The sequence below is a fragment of the Hyperolius riggenbachi genome, chromosome 10, assembly GCF_040937935.1.
Source record: "Hyperolius riggenbachi isolate aHypRig1 chromosome 10, aHypRig1.pri, whole genome shotgun sequence".
Taxonomy (NCBI): Eukaryota; Metazoa; Chordata; class Amphibia; order Anura; family Hyperoliidae; genus Hyperolius; species Hyperolius riggenbachi.
Genome location: NC_090655.1, coordinates 260,204,662 through 260,217,135, shown reverse-complemented (window position 1 = coordinate 260,217,135; position 12,474 = coordinate 260,204,662). Strand labels below are relative to the sequence as shown.

Here is a 12,474-nt window from a genome sequence, read left to right as displayed (position 1 = left end):
TTTTTCTCATCTGCGATTTCTCCTCCGACACGCCTCTCCCAAGCCCATTGGCTGTCCCATACTCACTCACGGCCTCACATGCCTACCTCTCTGCTAGACCCCACCTCCTCCTACAATTCACTTCATGGCCGCCCGGTGAAACTCATCATGCTACACGGCCGGGGATCGCAGAGACCCCAGTACAGAGGCGCCTAGTGTCGCCACCCCAACTATACTGATCACTTATGCTGTGTCCGCCTGCTCTATCCCCATCACACCTAGGCTTCCTCTCTTGGAAAACATGACCAGCCCTGACTCACCATTTACTGACTTATTACTCCTATTCAGGGACGGTACCGGGACCAGGCAGACTGGCTGCAGCCTCTCAGCGCTTACCCTAGAGGGCGCATTCCTCTGCACTCTCCATTCCTCGGCCCTCTCCCCTCCTGCTCTATCATCTTCCCGGTCACCTCAGCCTTCTCCTCCTCTTTAGCAAACAGCGACCCGCCTGCTCGAAGCTCTTACAGACAAGCTGTGGCACGGCTGTGTGTACAGCGGGTTGCTAGGCAACAGAAGGAAGCTGACTTCTACTATGACGAAACACTCCTGCACACTGTCACTGTGGACTGCACCTGGGAGGCTCCTCTATGACGTAGCTGGACTCTGTGGGGAGGGACAGGGACCCCTGCTGCCAATCAATTCAGGCAGCAGTCAATGCCCATCTCTGCTCATTGATGATTGGACAGGCAGACCACCCAGCTGTTATCAGGTAGAAGCCTGAAAAGTGTCCTACAATTATCTGGGGACTTACAATCATTACAATCATTGCACAACCAGTGGCTGCAGTTAGCCTACTCACCACAAGATGGACAAATCCCCACTTACAGGTGGAACGCACAGAAAGAAGGAAATGAAGCCAAAGACAGGAAATGATGTAACAGCAGGAAGAGAAGTTGCAGGCCTCCTGCAAGAGAAGAAGATACGACTGGAAGAGGTAATTGTATGATTCTTGTTATAAACTGAGCAGAGCAGAGGTCGGGTGGACATACTTTGTTACAGAGGAGGTCATAGTACACCTGGCACTATCCTGATCATATCCCTTGAAGTAATTGCCATACTTTTGTAACTGCTGAGACTTGTTTGCCAGTTGTAGTGACCCCCCCCCCCCCCCCTACATGTGCCATAAATTATGTCTGGCATCTCACCTTACTAGTAATAACTCAGATCGCAGAGACAAGAGAAGATGTATATGGAATATAGCCATGTCCCTCCAGTGCTGGCATCTCACCTTCCTAGTAATAATTCACATCACAGAGACAGGAGAAGAGGTATATGGAATATAGCCATGTCCCTCCAGTGCCGGCATCTCACCTTCCTAGTAATAATTCAGTCACATCACAGAGACAAGAGAAGATGTATATGGAATATAGCCATGTCCCTCCAGTGCTGGCATCTCACCTTCCCAGTAATAATTCAGTCACATCGCAGAGACAAGAGAAGATGTATATGGAATATAGCCATGTCCCTCCGGTGCTGGCATCTCACCTTACTAGTAATAACTCAGATCGCAGAGACAAGAGAAGATGTATATGGAATATAGCCATGTCCCTCCGGTGCTGGCATCTCACCTTCCTAGTAATAATTCAGTTACATCACAGAGACAAGAGAAGATGTATATGGAATATAGCCATGTCCCTCCAGTGCTGGCATCTCACCTTCCTAGTAATAATTCAGTCACATCACAGAGATAAGAGAAGATGTATATGGAATATCTCCATGTCCCCCAGTGCTGGCATCTCACCTTCCTAGTAATAATTCACATCACAGAGACAAGAGAAGATGTATATAGAATATAGCCATGTCCCTCCAGTGCCGGCATCTCACCTTCCTAGTAATAATTCACATCACAGAGACAAGAGAAGATGTATATGGAATATAGCCATGTCCCTCCAGTGCTGGCATCTCACCTTCCTAGTAATAATTCAGTCACATCACAGAGACAAGAGAAGATGTATATGGAATATAGCCATGTCCCTCCAGTGCTGGCATCTCACCTTCCTAGTAATAATTCAGTCACATCACAGAGACAAGAGAAGATGTATATGGAATATAGCCATGTCCCTCCAGTGCTGGCATCTCACCTTCCTAGTAATAATTCAGTCACATCACAGAGACAAGAGACGATGTATATGGAATATAGCCATGTCTCCCCAGTGCTGGCATCTCACCTTCCTAGTAATAACTCAGTCACATTATAGAGACACGCGAAGATGTATATGGAATATAGCCATGTCCCTCCAGTGCTGGCATTTCCCCTGTACCTTAACCATTACCTTTCACTCACACTAGGAGAGAGACATGAGGGCGTCAAAACCTCCTGTGGTTCTCATTTCTGCTGCTTACCCTGTAAAAAAAACCAGTATTCTATTACCTCTTATTGAAAATGTATCAGACTGTAATATACATATTGACTATACATGATATACATTCATACAGTCAGCCATATCACAGCACTCTTGTATCCCATAGGGGGAGTTTAGGAGTGTTAGGCTTAAGTAGGGGGAAGGTTAGTCAGTGTTCGGTGTATAGAGGAGGAGGTTAGGTGTAGGTAGGGGGAAGTTAGTTTTAGGTGTAGGTATGAAGAAGGCTAGTGTTAGGTGTAAAGAGGAGGTTAGTGTTCGGTGTAAGTAGGAGGGAGTATAGTATTAGGTGTAGAGAGGAGGTTAGTGTTAGGTGTAAGTAGGGGGGAGGATAGTGTTAGGTGTAGGTAGGGGAGGTTAGTGTTAGGTGTTGGTAGGGGAGGTTAGTTTTAGGTGTAGATAGGCAGAGTTAGGTTTAGGTGGGGGGAGGTTAGTGTTAGGTGTAGGGAGGAGGAGGAGGTTAGTGTTAGGCATAGGGGAAGGTTAGTGTTAGGTGTAGGTATGGGGGGAGGGGGGTAGTGTTGGGTGTAGGGAGGAGGAGGTTAGTGTTAGGTGTAGGTATGGGGGAGGTTGGTGTTGGTGTAGGTAGGGAGGGAGTTAGTGTAAGGTGTGGGGGTGGGTTAGTGTTAAGTGTAGGTAGAGGGAGGTTAGTGTTAGGTGTAGGTAGAAGGAGAATAGTTTTAGGTGTAGGTAGGGGTGAGGTTAGGTGTATGTAGGGGGAAGTTAGTTTTAGGTGTAGGTAGGGGTGAGGTTAGGTGTAAGTAGGGGGAAGTTAGTTTTAGGTGTAGGTATGGAGAAGGCTAGTGTTAGGTGTAGAGAGGAGGCTAGTGTTCGGTGTAAGTAGGAGGGAGTATAGTGTTAGGTGTAGGTAGGGGAGGTTAGTGTTAGGTGTTGGTAGGGGAGGTTAGTTTTAGGTGTAGATAGGCAGAGGTTAGTGTTAGGCATAGGGGAAGGTTAGTGTTAGGTGTAGGTATGGGGGGGGGGGGGGGGGTTAGTGTTGGGTGTAGGAAGGAGGAGGTTAGTGTTAGGTCTAGGTAGAAGGAGAATAGTTTTAGGTGTAGGTAGGGGTGAGGTTAGGTGTAGGTAGGGGAAGGTTAGTGTTAGGTGTAGTTAGGGGGAGGTTGGTGTTAGGTGTAGGTAGGAAGAGGTTAGTGTTAGGTGTAGGTAGGGAGAAGTTAGTGTTAGGTGTATGTAGGAGGTGGTTAGTGTTAGGTGTAGGTTGGGGGGTTAGTGTTAAAGATAGGAGAAAGTTACTGTTAGGTGTAGTTAGGGGGAGGTTAGTGTTAGGTGTAGGTAGGAGGAGGTTAGTGTTAGGTGTAGGTAGGGGGAGGTTAGTGTTAGGTGTAGTTAGGAGGAGGTTAGTGTTAGGTGTAGTTAGGAGGAGGTTAGTGTTAGGTGTAGGTAGGAGGAGGTTAGTGTTAGGTGTAGGTAGGGGGAGGTTAGTGTTAGGTGTAGGTAAGGGGAGGTTAGTGTTAGGTGTAGTTAGGAGGAGGTTAGTGTTAGGTGTAAGTAGGGGGAGGTTAGTGTTAGGTGTAGGTAGGGGGAGGTTAGTGTTAGGTGTAGTTAGGAGGAGGTTAGTGTTAGGTGTAGGTAGGGGGAGGTTAGTGTTAGGTGTAGGAAGGGAGTTAGCATTAGGTGTAGGTAGGGGGGAGGTTGGTGTTAGGTATAAGTAGAGGGGAGGTTAGTGTTATGTGGAGGGTGGAGTTAGTGTTATGCATAGGTAGGGGGAGGTTAGTATTAGGTATAGGTAGGGTGAAGGGTTAGTATTAGGTAGAGGTGGGGGGCAGGGTTAGTGTGAGAACAGGAAAAAGATAAGGCTATAGTAGAATATATCACATTGCACCCATTTTAACATGTGCTGCTGTTAAATGTACGCCTTGAAGGGAGTAGTAGAATTTTATTTTAGAGTAGTAGGCCTTTATTCCGAGAATGATACAAAGTCTCTGTATGGTGGATTAGGTTAGATAATTGCCCATCAGGGATGGAGACATAGAGAAGAATATAATCTGTGAATAGTGCGGAGTGGAGCTGTGACTGGCTGATCTTGTATGCCATGGAATACTGAGCCCATAAGATCCTCGTGGAGCAGCTACCACCTCCAGCTGGTGCCTCACACGTATGCACACTCTCTGTATTACTTTATCTCTGGATTTCTATTACTTCTTATGCTATAAATCATGCAGCTAAATACACCTGTTATCATCTGTGCTTATTACTGCAGTCACAGGAGGTTTATGTTTATCCCAGCCGTTATGGGAGGCCGGCCTGTTTCTCTTCCCTGTGAAGGACATTTTCCCTGATAGCTTTTCCCAGCAGCTGTTCATAGCAACAGTCGCTAATGCCGGCAGCCAATAATATGTTGTGCAATCCAGTTGTTGTGGGTCAGTGGAGGTCTCAGGGTAGGGTTGTTCTGATGGAGCAGGTTCTGTCCATTGTGTCCATTTTCAGCAGATCAGACAGTGCTGCCGAATGACCATATCTATTGTATCTCTGATGGAGAGAAGCCAATGTGCAGTCAGGAGCCACTGGTGTTTGGTAGTCCCGCAGTGGGAGAGGTTGGAGTCTGCAGAAAGATGATGGCTGGTGGGTCACAGCTAGGGGGTGGAGCCAGGTAACGAGGGGCATGGCTGGTAGGACAGGCAGAAAAGATGGAGGCTGCAGCTGGAGAGGGGTTGGGTGGCCTCTGCTGCTTTGGTCCTGGTATTGGCACTGCCCCAGCTGGGAGGTTTGTTGCTCTTGGAGGGTTTGGGGTTAGTAGGTGATGGACAGGTGGGCTCAGGTATGGTCAGGATATGGAGCTGCAGTCCCATCTGCCTAGTTCATCAGGTGCCAGAGCCATAAGTAATGATAATTTATATCTAATTAGCTGCAGGCCTCGGCTCCTATCTTCCTCTGTCTCCAGCTGTTCTCTCTTCACATCCTCATCCATCTACCGCTGACGGCACTGCTGTAACCTCCCAGGAATGTGTGCATGGAGAGGAGGAGAGAAGCACCAGCTGATGAGCAAGGCACACTGGGAGAGAGGACTGTGGTACTGAATGTGCAGGAGACCACAGCTTATGGGATATTATCACCCCCTAGCAAATTATGTTCTTTTCTGTGCTCCGTTTATTACTGCTAATATCTTACTGCTATAATTTATCCTTTGCAGAACTGAGATCTGAGCTCAAAAAACAAGAGAAGGTATCCGAGGAGTGTTCAGCAGTCTATAGAAGAGAAACACATGATGAGAACAGACAAAGAGGAAGAAGAGACGTATGTGAGGAGGGATCAGCAGTCTATGGAGGAGGGTGACATGATGAGGACAATTACAGAGGAAGAAGAAGAGACATATGCGAAGAGTGATCAGCAGTCTATGAAGGAGGGTGACGTGATGAGGACAATCAAAGAAGAAGAAGAAGAAGAAGAGGTGTATGTGAGGGGTGATCAGCAGTCTATGGAGGAGGGTTTAATAATAAAAGTGATTAAAGAAGAAGAGACGTATGTGAGGAGTGATCAGCAGTCTATGAAGGAGGGTGACATGATGGGGACAATTAAAGAGGAAGAAGAGACATATGTGAAGAGTGATCAGCAGTCTATGAAGGATGGTGACATGATGGGGACAATTAAAGAGGAAGAAGAAGAGACGTGTGTGAGGAGTGATCAGCAGTCTATGAAGGAGGGTGACATGATGGGGACAATTAAAGAAGAAGAGATATATGTGAGGAGTGATCAGCAGTCTATGGAGGCGGGTGACATAATGAGGACAAATAAAGAGAAAACCCAATTTTCAGAGGACAGAACAGGTGAGTAATCAATATTAAATGTTGAATATCTTGTTGGTTATTATGACTGTGTCACTGCTCACAGACTGGCCATATTAGGAGTTAGAATGCAATGATCAGTGTTGTGCCGGTAATTAGTAAATTCAACAGCAGCTAATTTGAAAATAAGAGTATCCCCCTATCTTATAAAGATAATGTAACGATCGGTGAGCACAGACAGGATCTGATTACCGGTGATCTGCAGTATCACGGGGAATACAGATGTATACCAGATTATATGTGATCTGCAGTATCACCGATAATCCGATATACTAGCTAACCTCTGTTCACCTGAGTAGAGTGTAGTGTTTGGTGTAACAGTAACACAGAGGACTAAGCCTCAGTGCAGCAAGGAGTACTGCACAGATTCCTTCCGCAGACCTGAGCTCTCCAAGACGGGAGGAGTCAGACTGACAGTAGGAAGGCAGATCTGAAAGTGACACTCTGGAGGAGGTGTTACTGACAGGACAGGGAACTGCCTCCAACAGTGAGGTCGGTTCTCGAGGTCGGACAAGCCAGGTCGTACACACACGGACAGATAACGGACAGTATCGTAAAGCAAAGGCGGAGTCAAGGTACAGGCAGGGTTCGGCAACAGGGTATCAGAAATATCGAGGTACAGGATCAAAGTTTCAAGAGGATAGTCAAGGCAGGCAAAGGGTCATAACAGATAATCACAATCAAACTAGTACTTTAGCTATCAAAAGAATCTAGCTAAGTGTAGGATTACAGCTCCAGCTGGTCCCGGCACACTTGCGGATCTGACTACGGATCTGGGTGCTCCCACATATGTGATCGCACGCCAGACAAAGAGCAAGTGAACAGCCCGCAGTATATATGCACAGAGGCCTCTCCAGCACCTCCCTAAGTGCTGGACCAATCAGGAGCCAGAACCAGGGTCAGCTGACTCCCTTCTGGCTGGCATATCTGCTCTGCCTCAGTGCGCGCGCGTCACTCTTGAACCAGAGGGACTACGTGTCCCAGCCACACCAGCCCCGCTCTGCGGAACTTCCGTGGCGGGGCCATGCGCGCTAACCGCCGCGTCTGACGCGGCGGTTTCTCCGTGCTCCACAACGGGGACAGCCGCCTCATGCTGGGAGGAGGCGGCTGCCTCCCCGTGTGTGTGGCCGCTGAGCGCGGAAAGAGCCACCAGCCGCTGACTCATGGCGGCGGCTCTTCCGCGTTTTCTTACAGATAAACAATATCTTGTAATAATCAAAAGTGCTAAGTGCATTTCAACACCACTATGTAGCAATTTATAAAAAATAAAATGTGCAGTAACAATAATACATGAATACTGTAAATAGACAATAGTATATATCAGTGCATACCTACAGTCACTCACGCATTCAATCAGACCACGACCACCTCCACTCACTGCAGTGACAAAATGAACTGGAAGGGTCCTGAAAAAGTGTGCAAAAATTGCAAATCATGAAAAGCAAAAATATGTCATTAACCTACTTATAAACAAAATGATGCAATTAGCCTGCTAATAAACTCTGCAGGCTTCTGTGAAATAATCATCAACCATTAAATGTGCTTGAAAGTAGTTTAGCAGTTTGTAGTCGTAGCACATTTAGTGCAAATCTTATGCAGGATGATGCAGGTCAGATTGCTTTTCCCTTTGTGCGGGTGAATGTAAGTCACTAGCTGCAATTGCTGCAATGACTGGATAATCACTAATAGACTGTGCTGACGTTCAATAATAGTTAAAAGGAATCTGAAATGAAAATAATCATATGATATAATGAATTTTATGTGTAGTACAGCAAAGAAAAAGAACATCAGTAGCAAAGATAGAGTCTCCTATTGTTTCCAGTAAAGGATGAGTTAAGAAACTTTAGTTGTTATCTATGCAGAAGAGCTGCTGTGAGCTCTCCGACCCACTGGGTCAAATACAGTCCTGTTTTCTGAGGCACTTATACATCAAATAGAAAGCCAGACACAGCTTCAGATTAGGTTTTACTGCCGGGGAGTTCAGAGGATCATTAGCTCTGCTTCGTTTTATAGTTTGAAATACAGAGTGTGGTTTGTAATTGCAAATATGACAGAATGATGCAATGTTATAAAGAGAGACTGAAGCCTTTCAAAATACCTCTTTTTATGCTGCAGGCTTCTTCATCAATATAACCCAAGCTGATTCGCCGCGGGGTCTTAGCAGAACGAGGGCCTTATACCCCCCAAATCCCGGGGCAAAATTCCATGACTTTCCATGTCGCGGATTGTGCTGCCGGGGAGGCGGAGCTTTGCGCTGTAGCTCTGCCTCCAGTACAGTCAGTCTGGCTGATCGCCGCCTCTCCCCTCTCAGTGAAAGAAGACTGAGAGGGGCAGGGAGAGGTGGAGCTTTGCGCTGTAGCTCTGCCTCCAGTACAGTCAGTCTGGCTGATCTCCGCCTCTCCCCTCTCAGTGAAAGAAGACTGAGAGGGGCGGGGAGAGGCGGAGCTTTGCGCTGTAGCTCTGCCTCCAGTACAGTCAGTCTGCGCTGATCTCCGCCTCTCCCCTCTCAGTGATAGAAGACTGAGAGGGGCGTGGAGAGGCGGAGCTTTGCACTGTAGCTCCGCCTCCAGTACAGTCAGTCTGCACTGATCTCCGCCTCTCCCCCCCCCCCCCCCCCTCTCAGTGAAAGAAGACTGAGAGGGGAGGGGAGAGGCAGAGCTTTGCGCTGTAGCTCTGCCTCCAGTACAGTCAGTCTGCGCTGATCGCCGCCTCTCCCCTCTCAGTGAAAGAAGGCTGAGAGGGGCGGGGAGAGGCGGAGCTCTGCGCTGTAGCTCTGCCTCCAGTACAGTCAGTCTGCGCTGATCGCCACCTCTCCCCTCTCAGTGAAAGAAGACTAGGAGAGGCGGAGCTTTGCGCTGTAGCTCTCCCTCCAGTACAGTCAGTCTGCGCTGATCGCCGCCTCTCCCCTCTCAGTGAAAGAAGACTGAGAGGGGCGGGGAGAGGCGGAGCTTTGCGCTGTAGCTCTGCCTCCAGTACAGTCAGTCTGGCTGATCTCCGCCTCTCCCCTCTCAGTGATAGAAGACTGAGAGGGGCGGGGAGAGGCGGAGCTTTGCGCTGTAGCTCTGCCTCCAGTACAGTCAGTCTGCGCTGATCTCCGCCTCTCCCCTCTCAGTGAAAGAAGACTGAGAGGGGCGGGGAGAGGAGGAGCTTTGCGCTGTAGCTCTGCCTCCAGTACAGTCAGTCTGCGCTGATCGCTGCCTCTCCCCTCTCAGTGAAATAAGACTGAGAGGGGCGGGGAGAGGCGGAGCTTTGCGCTGTAGCTCTGCCTCCAGTACAGTCAGTCTGGCTGATCTCCGCCTCTCTCCTCTCAGTGATAGAAGACTGAGAGGGGCGGGGAGAGGCGGAGCTTTGCGCTGTAGCTCTCCCTCCAGTACAGTCAGTCTGCGCTGATCGCCGCCTCTCCCCTCTCAGTGATAGAAGACTGAGAGGGGCGTGGAGAGGCGGAGCTTTGCACTGTAGCTCCGCCTCCAGTACAGTCAGTCTGCACTGATCTCCGCGTCTCCCCCCCCCCCCCCCCCCTCTCAGTGAAAGAAGACTGAGAGGGGAGGGGAGAGGCGGAGCTTTGCGCTGTAGCTCTGCCTCCAGTACAGTCAGTCTGGCTGATCGCCGCCTCTCCCCTCTCAGTGAAAGAAGACTGAAAGGAGCGGGGAGAGGCGGAGCTTTGCGCTGTAGCTCTGCCTCCAGTACAGTCAGTCTGCGCTGATCGCTGCCTCTCCCCTCTCAGTGAAAGAAGACTGAGAGGGGCGGGGAGAGGCGGAGATCAGTGCAGATTGATGAGAGTAGATGCAGAGCTACTGCACAAAGCTCTGTCTCTACCCGGAAGGAGCCCCAAATCTTTCCCTGGGTATTTCAGGGGGATTAAGACCTTGTTCTGCTGCGTCCCCATGGCAAATCAGCTTGAGCTATGATGATGAAGAGGCCTGCAGCATAAAAACAGGTATTTTGAAAGGCTTCTGACTCTCCTTAGAGAAAAGCTATATAACTGAAAGTAAAAAATATGATACTCTTTTCTTTGCTACTAATGTACTATTAATTATCCGTACTACACCTACAATTCATTATCTCATAAGTTTTGTTTCGTTTCAGTGTCACTTTAATACACAGGAATCCTGTGCAGAGTGTAGGTAAAACTCAGTTTTGAAAATAGATGTTAAACGTGGGCTGAAACGTGGTAAGTGCAGTAGGCAACGTGGTTTGCAGACACTTACCATGTGTATTTGTCGATACACCTGTATTAATAAGGCCTGGAGAAGAGTGTTGTACCCGGATGCCCCATTTCCCCCTTTGGCCCTTGCTTGCTGCTAATTTGTATTAAAGTGAAGGTCGGCGTCTGATTTGGCTGATACTTGAGTTGCATGAGGAATGGGAATTACACGTCCGTGCTGCATCCCTGTGAGATCCATGCTGCATTTATTTCAAGAAATGTTAAATAAGCCACACTATTTACCTGCCTAAACATTTTTAGTTGCAGCCACTGTTTGAGAGGCCTAAAAAATGTTTAGGAAAGTAAATGCCCAATTTTTCAGGCATCTCAGACAGTGGCTGCAACCACAAATGTATTAGGCAGGTAATCCCAAATTTGTCATGCCTCTCAGTCAGTGGCAGAAATGTAAAATGTTTAGGCAGGTAAATGCTGATTTTTTTTTTCCTTGGTAATGTAATGCTATGTGTGGGATCACACGTGAGGGATGTGATTTTTTTTTTTAATCCCCCATAGCATTACATTAGCAAGAGCTTTACAAATCACAAGCGCTTAGAAAATTGCTGCCAGTGGTTTCCAGGCTTAGCTTTGAGGTGGTGCAAATTGTATGCTAATTATATGCAAAGTTATGCATCTGCTTCATCTGGTCCATTTTCAAACTACATAAACTTTGCCTCAACTTAGAATTCTCAGCAGCTCACTGAACATCCCTAATGATAATTGTTCCTCCCCTCAGAATTCTCTAACAGGAAGTGATGATGTTTCTCTATTTGCAGGGCGGAGTCCCGGCATCAGGAACCTCTCAGAGACTCGTCTCTCTGTATCCACAGACTGTACAACGGATGATGATGTCACTGGACAAGAGTCTCCTGCAGATATCCTGGTTACCCCAAATATTCCCCCAGACTCCCCTCACCTGTCTAACCCAGAGGGGCCCCATACCCAGCACAGCTCTCCCCCTGCTGGAGGGTCTTATTCCTGTTCCATGTGTGGGAAATGTTTTGTTCAGATATCGCATCTTGTCAGACATGAGAGAACTCACACTGGTGAAAAGCCCTATTCATGTGCTGAGTGTAGGAAAAGTTTTGTTCAGAAATCACATCTTGTCAGACATGAGAGATCTCACACTGGTGAGAAGCCCTATTCATGTGCTGAGTGTGGGAAATGTTTTGTACAGATATCACATCTTGTCAGACACGAGAGATCTCACACTGGTGAGAAGCCCTATTCATGTGCTGAGTGTGGGAAATGTTTTGTTCAGAAATCACTTCTTGTCAGACATGAGAGATCTCACACTGGTGAGAAACCCTTCTCATGTGCTGAGTGTGGGAAATGTTTTATTCAAAAATCAATTCTTGTTGTTCATGAGAGATCTCACACTGGCGAGAAGCCCTATTCATGTACAGAGTGTGAGAAATGTTTTGCATCTAAAGAAGGCCTTATCCATCATGAGAGATCTCACACTGGTGAGAAGCCCTATTCTTGTGCTGAGTGTGGAAAATGTTTTGGCTCTAAATCAAACCTTATCAAACATGAGAGATGTCACAGTGGTGAGAAGCCCTATTCATGCTCTGAGTGTGGGAAATGTTTTGTACAGATATCACATCTTGTCAGACATGAGAGGTCTCACACTGGTGAGAAACCCTTCTCATGTGCTGAGTGTGGGAAATGTTTTGGTCGGAAATCACATCTTGTCAGGCATGAGAGATCTCACAGTGGTTAGAAGCCCTTTTCCTGTGCTGAGTGTGGGAAATGTTTTGTACAGAAATCAGTTCTTGGTATTCATGAGAGATCTCACACTGGTGAGAAGCCCTAGTCATGTACAGACTGTGTGAGAAATGTTTTGCATCTAAAGCAGGCCTTATACATCATGAGATATGTCACACTGGTGAGATCTCATGTGCTGAGTGTGGGAAATGTTTTGCTCGTAAATCACAGCTTGTCAGACATGAGAAGTCTCACACTGGTGAGAAGCCCTATTCATGTGCTGAGTGTGGGAAATGTTTTGTACAGAAATCACAGCTTGTCAGTCATGAGAGATCTCACACTGGTGACAAGCCCTAGGCATATT

The 12,474-nt window shown here is 47.6% G+C and overlaps 2 protein-coding genes across 2 annotated transcripts; both read left to right on the top strand.

Moving 5' to 3' along the window:
- The first annotated feature begins 483 nt into the window (after positions 1–483).
- Positions 484–11,159, top strand: LOC137537134 (microfibrillar-associated protein 1-like). Its single transcript, XM_068259264.1, has 3 exons — positions 484–973; positions 5,551–6,184; positions 11,140–11,159. The coding sequence occupies exons 2-3, from the start codon at positions 5,623–5,625 to the stop codon at positions 11,157–11,159; spliced, it is 582 nt and encodes a 193-aa protein (XP_068115365.1). The 5' UTR covers positions 484–973; positions 5,551–5,622.
- A 41-nt stretch (positions 11,160–11,200) lies between these two features.
- LOC137536534 (zinc finger protein 300-like) lies at positions 11,201–12,159 on the top strand. The gene has a single exon (XM_068258750.1). It carries the CDS (start codon positions 11,389–11,391, stop codon positions 12,124–12,126), a length of 738 nt encoding a protein of 245 aa, XP_068114851.1. The 5' UTR covers positions 11,201–11,388; the 3' UTR covers positions 12,127–12,159.
- Positions 12,160–12,474: the final 315 nt, after the last annotated feature.

Bases quoted from the DNA above. Each gene is read 5' to 3' on its own strand.
- LOC137537134 (XM_068259264.1), top strand. From the start codon at position 5,623: ATGATGAGAACAGACAAAGAGGAAGAAGAGACGTATGTGAGGAGGGAT. The intron at 6,185-11,139 runs GTGAGTAATCAA...TCCTCCCCTCAG, and splicing joins ATTTTCAGAGGACAGAACAG to AATTCTCTAACAGGAAGTGA.
- LOC137536534 (XM_068258750.1), top strand. From the start codon at position 11,389: ATGTGTGGGAAATGTTTTGTTCAGATATCGCATCTTGTCAGACATGAG.